At 30.3% G+C, this 5,458-nt stretch overlaps 1 protein-coding gene across 2 annotated transcripts; it reads left to right on the forward strand.

The window, feature by feature from the left end:
- The first annotated feature begins 820 nt into the window (after nt 1-820).
- LOC114177436 (probable WRKY transcription factor 47) lies at nt 821-4,691 on the forward strand. 2 transcript variants are annotated; one of them, XM_028062773.1, is made up of 7 exons: nt 821-1,091; nt 1,361-1,438; nt 1,524-1,691; nt 2,058-2,109; nt 2,188-2,300; nt 3,768-3,878; nt 4,100-4,691. In XM_028062773.1, the coding sequence occupies exons 1-7, from the start codon at nt 984-986 to the stop codon at nt 4,565-4,567; spliced, it is 1,098 nt and encodes a 365-aa protein (XP_027918574.1). In that variant the 5' UTR covers nt 821-983; the 3' UTR covers nt 4,568-4,691. The 2 variants fall into 2 exon arrangements, with proteins under 2 accessions (XP_027918574.1, XP_027918573.1); XM_028062772.1 differs by having other exon boundaries at nt 822-1,091; nt 3,765-3,878.
- Nucleotides 4,692-5,458: the final 767 nt, after the last annotated feature.

The raw sequence follows: 5,458 nt of genomic DNA on the forward strand, positions 1-5,458 counted from the left end.
TTCTTAACTCTTTTCAAAATAATAATAAGTTAAACAATATATATAACTGAAAAAAATACCAAAATATAAAAACAAAAAGAACACGTATTTGGGAAGAAAAAACTTAGCAAGAAATCCATTGGCATGCCAATAATAGTCTCCTAGTCTACTAGAGACAGCTCTAATCTTTCATAAAACAGTGGATAATATCGTAAGCTATAGAAATGTTTTTGTTTTTTAATATATAGAAAAAAAGTATTAGCCAGAGAAATATTATCTGTATATAACAATACAAAAAAGTTTACAAGTAAAATAATAAATGATTTTCCAAAAAAAATATTGATTTATTTTTAATGATCATGGCGACCTTATCTCACATTTTCACACCAAGTTTTTTGACAGTGGAAGGGTTTGCTTTAAGAAATGATTTCGTAAAACAATAAAAATACCTAAAACTATTAAGATAGTTATTAGAAAAGTTAATTTTATAAAGGATGATAATATTTTGACTACTAAATTTTGAAAACTTTCTTTTATAACATGATGTGTCATTTTTTAAGTGATTTCGGAATATTGAGAATGAGAAAATGGAGAAATGGAAAACCATTTAGAAGATGCCACCTAAAGTTGGAAGAGAAAGTTATCAATATTTAGTAATCAAAAAATTATTTTACTTTTATAAATAAAATGAAAGAAAAGTGTATTTGTTTAAGTAGTCACTATCTTTTCTCCCCACCACTTAGACAAGGTCACTTGTATATTTTATGTGGAAAAATTCTTTGATAATAATAAGCAGACCTCATACTTAACAAAGACTGTGGTGACCAGAAAGAGCGAGTCTTAGTTTATATATATACGAAGGTTGAATCCACTTTATATCAATCTTTGCTTCATAACTCAGATTCCAATACTCTTATATCAACTCTCACCTGCAACTCAAACCATAAAATCCCCTGAAACATATGCATATCTCAGTAACTATCACTGCCATAAACTCTACATAAATGGAGGACAATTTTGCATTCAAAAAATTGCTGCAAGATCACAAAAAACCATGTGTTAGTACCACAGATGCACTCAACTGGAATCAGGAATCATCCATTAGAAACACTGTAAGTTGATTACCTATATATATATATATATATATATATATATATATATATATATATATATATATATATATATATATATATATATATATATATATATATATATATACTACTTTCTACCTGTTTTCTCTTGCACTTCACCTTTATCTCTATCTATTCTTTACATCTTTTTCTTCTGTTTTTATTTATATCCAAGATATAATTAATTTAGATTAGCTGATACTTTGTTGAGTTGAAAGCTAAATTATCATGTTCGTTTGTACTTTGTGCAGCTAGGATCTACTCTTCTTGGTTTGAGTCTGAATAACTTGGAGCTTCCGAAAAATCTTGAGCAAGAGCCTCTGAACCAAGTGGGTAATCTTTGACAAGTTAAATCGATCTGCAGAAACTGCATGAATTTTTTGACCGATGTGGGTTTTTTTTTTTGGTTTTTAGTTGGGATTGTTGCAAGTTGAGCTGGAGGAGGTGAAGAAGGAGAATCAAAATTTAAGGTCAATGCTTAATGAGATCAGTGAACACTACGCTGCTCTTCAGAATCAGTTATTGTTGGCGATGCAGCAAAAGAAACTATCTTCATCACCTCCCAATAATGAGGACATGCAGGCAAGTTTGACTCAGAATTTGTTTAGTATATATATGCTTCTTTGACTCATACTTCGTTTTGTTATGAAAATCAATTACATCACTGTTTGCTCACTCAAAACCATAGCACTAATAAGACTATAGCAGCAGCACAATGATATATATATATATATATATATATATATATATATATATACATAGGTAATTAACAAAAATTAAGTTCTTCTCTTCTTTCTAATTATTAACATATCACATGTATTATTGAGCATATTAATCTGCAATAATAGGACATGAATATATAGTTAATTAAAATTTGTGTACTCTTCTAACTTATTTTAAAAGAAATTGATTAAATACATAAACCATGTTTTCTATGTCTGTCTCTAGAAGGATAGCAGGCAAGATAACGTGAAGAAGCCATGGCAGTTCTTACACACTGGTAAGGTACCCTTCAGAAGTATTTAGTTGTGATGAACAAAGCCAAAAAAATCTGAAGTGTTTACTTACGATGTTGAAGGTAAAATGAATAACCAAGTAACAGCAGAAGAAGCAAAAATCATAGAAGATCAGGCATTTGAGGCTTCTTGCAAGAAAGCTAGAGTGTCTGTAAGAGCACGATCAGAATCTATGGTATGTATGCATTAATTTCTATCTTATTTTTGTAGAATTTTATTCTGAAAATTGGATTGCTAATTCTCATTAAACTCTATCATTTCATGCATTAATTTAATCGATTTGAATGTAATATGAAAAGTTTGGGATAACTGATCAGAATGAGTGTATTCAGAAATGTAAATGAACCATAAAAGTGCTAAATTTAATCTGTTGGTCGGAGGGATTGGAAGGTGAAATTGGAGTGGCCATAAAAAATCCTTTGGGATGGAAGTAAAATTTCTTTAGTATTTAATAGTATTTATATAATATAAAATACAAAATTATTAAAATGTAATTTTTCTATAGTATTATAGTATAAGAAGTTTGGTCTTTTTAATAATTGATTCATTCTCACATAAATATGCAGAGAGAACATTCTTCTTTATAATCTGTTCTCCTGATTTTGTATCCATTTTTAGAAAGAAAAAAAAAACCTATGTATTAAAAATTTAAAATAATTTTATACTTTTATTCAATAAAATCACCACCATTAACAAATTTATTGATTTTTATTATGTTTACATTAAAAAAATATTTGTATTTTCCTTCTGAATTCATACCCTTTTACTTTAGACAGGCTACATGTAATTCATTTTTATAATATATAAATCATGGGATAATGTTACAACTTTTTTTGAAGGCAAATATTAAAAATTATTGGAGAGAAAATTGCAGACAACACAAGTAATGTTGCATTTTTGTTGATCAATCGACATAATACTTGTCATGTCAAATGCAATGATTAAATTCCTGTTGGGTGGCTAGTTTAGTTAAATCCTTCATTATTCCCCCTTTGTCATAAGATCCTTAGCTAATTCTTCATCATTACTTTCTCTCAATGATATTAATTCAGTGGCATCCCCACTAACAAATGATTAGTCAGGAGCTTGATTAAATTATTAGTGCCAAGCAACTTTCATGGAGGAATATAAATTAATGTTGAAGTTATTTTAAAAAGAAAATGAAATTGTTTTTCTAAGCAATTGTTGCTTAGGAATAAAAAAATTCAGAATGTTAATTAAGTTTCATATAAAATTAAAAATAGAAAGTTAAGTATCATTTAAGATGAAGACTCATTAACGCATTCCATTAAAGTTTACATTAAAAAAGATATCAATATTTTATGTATGAATTAAATTCATTTTTTATTAATGTTCAAATTGAGATTTGTTTCGAGAAAAAAAAGTTAAATAAAACCAACATTGATCTATTGCTGCATATGGTAATATAAATTCACTTGTAAAGCCGTGAAGTTGAGTAAGGGTGATCTCATTATTATCCCAAATTATCCAAAAGAACTAAAATTTAATTTTTATCCTAAGTTAGGTGATTAATTGTATATAACAGTATAAAAATTTGATGCAACCCATAGAAATAAAATATGGCATTGAAGAAAACATATATATGTATATAATTATACATTGACATGTTATTGTTTAGAAGGGTGATGGTTGTCAATGGAGAAAATATGGACAAAAGATATCAAAGGGTAACCCTTGTCCTCGGGCCTACTATCGTTGCAACATGGGAACAACATGTCCAGTTCGCAAACAGGTTTTACTTCCCATCTTTTACATCGCAAACACTTCTATTTTATATCCAATTATGTTGAGTTATATATTTTTTATATGTTTTGGTTATAGTAGTCGAGAGATCATGATGACATTATTAGTCTTATACGTATAATATTTAACTCTGTCCGACATTGTTTAAGATTTTGAAACATATAGACGCACATTACTTAATAAGGTATGTTGTTATTTACTTGGAAACAGGTTCAGAGGTGTGCTTCGGATGAAAGTGTTGTGATCACAACCTACGAGGGGACTCATAATCATTCACTCCCTCCACCAGCCAGATCCATGGCTTCCACAACATCAGCAGCACTGAGCATGTTCCTTTCTGGCTCAACCACTACTTCAAATCATCAACTCTTCTCTTCTACCTACTATCCATCTGCATCATCATGTCCCACTGTAACACTCGACTTAACCCACCCCACTAAGAACAACCTCAACCATTCTCAAACTTTCCCTCTTTCACTCAACGGTTACCCTCAGCAGTGTGAGGGATTAGCCTCAGAGAAAGACCTTCCCTTGGTCCATGTTCTTAGTGCTGCCATCACCAGGGATCCTTCTATTAGGGCAGCATTAGAAGCAGCCGTTTCCTCTATGATTGCAGATTCTCAGAACACCAGTAGCCATGCCCAACTTAGTACCACTCCTTATCACCCTTCTTCTTAGATGTCTGCTCAAGTTTTCACACATCAAGATCAACATGTGTTTATGTATCGTAAGTGTAATAATATCAATCTTTTCTGCTATGTCTGGCAAATAATCATATTTCAATGTTCAAGTCTATGTTTTGTGATTTAGATTTCTGAACCCTATCCATGAGTAAAAGTAACAGCCTCTGCTATAAAATTAAATCAATTCAAATAGAAGGTTGATACCATTTTCAAACTAAAATAATTTATGAATATTTTTAAGGTCCTCATTCTCGTAGTGTTTGTTGCGGATGGTCCTCATCTTGACACAATGTTTAAAATGGTCCTCATTTTTACGGAATGTTTAAAATGGTCCTCATTTTCGCAATTCGTGATTTATCTGGTCTTTTTCTGTAACGCCATTTAAATCATTAACGAAATATTGTACAGGTGGCACGGTTTGTATTAGGGTGTGTTACATGTACTGTGCAGGTGTGGTACAATGCTCCGTTAATGATTTAAACAACTTTACAGAAAAGTACCAGATAAAACACGAAGTGCGAAAATGATGACAATTTTAAACATTCCCTAAAAATGAAGATCATTTAAACATTCTATCAAAATAAGGACCATCTACAACAAACACTATGAAAATGAGGACCAAAAAGGTATTTAAGTCTATTTTTAATTTAAAATCACACTTAAATTTTCGATAATTTATAACAATCTATATTACTACGAACTCTAAACTAATTGATTCGGGAATGGTAAAAGAAGTTTCCATGGTTGTTTGACGTAATTGCATGATTTATGCAGCATGTGGGTTCTCAGACCTACATCGCCTTGTATACACCATTTCATCCATGTGCTCCAATTATTGAAGAAAAAACTCATTTTCATAGTTCGTTGACTTACGATAAAAGAATAA

This window comes from Vigna unguiculata, chromosome 3 (assembly GCF_004118075.2).
Source record: "Vigna unguiculata cultivar IT97K-499-35 chromosome 3, ASM411807v1, whole genome shotgun sequence".
Classification (NCBI taxonomy): Eukaryota; Viridiplantae; Streptophyta; class Magnoliopsida; order Fabales; family Fabaceae; genus Vigna; species Vigna unguiculata.

Coding starts and splice junctions, on each gene's coding strand:
- LOC114177436 (XM_028062772.1), top strand. CDS start 984: ATGGAGGACAATTTTGCATTCAAAAAATTGCTGCAAGATCACAAAAAA. Junction 1,092..1,360: donor AATCATCCATTAGAAACACT/GTAAGTTGATTA, acceptor TACTTTGTGCAG/CTAGGATCTACTCTTCTTGG. Junction 1,439..1,523: donor AGCAAGAGCCTCTGAACCAA/GTGGGTAATCTT, acceptor TTTGGTTTTTAG/TTGGGATTGTTGCAAGTTGA.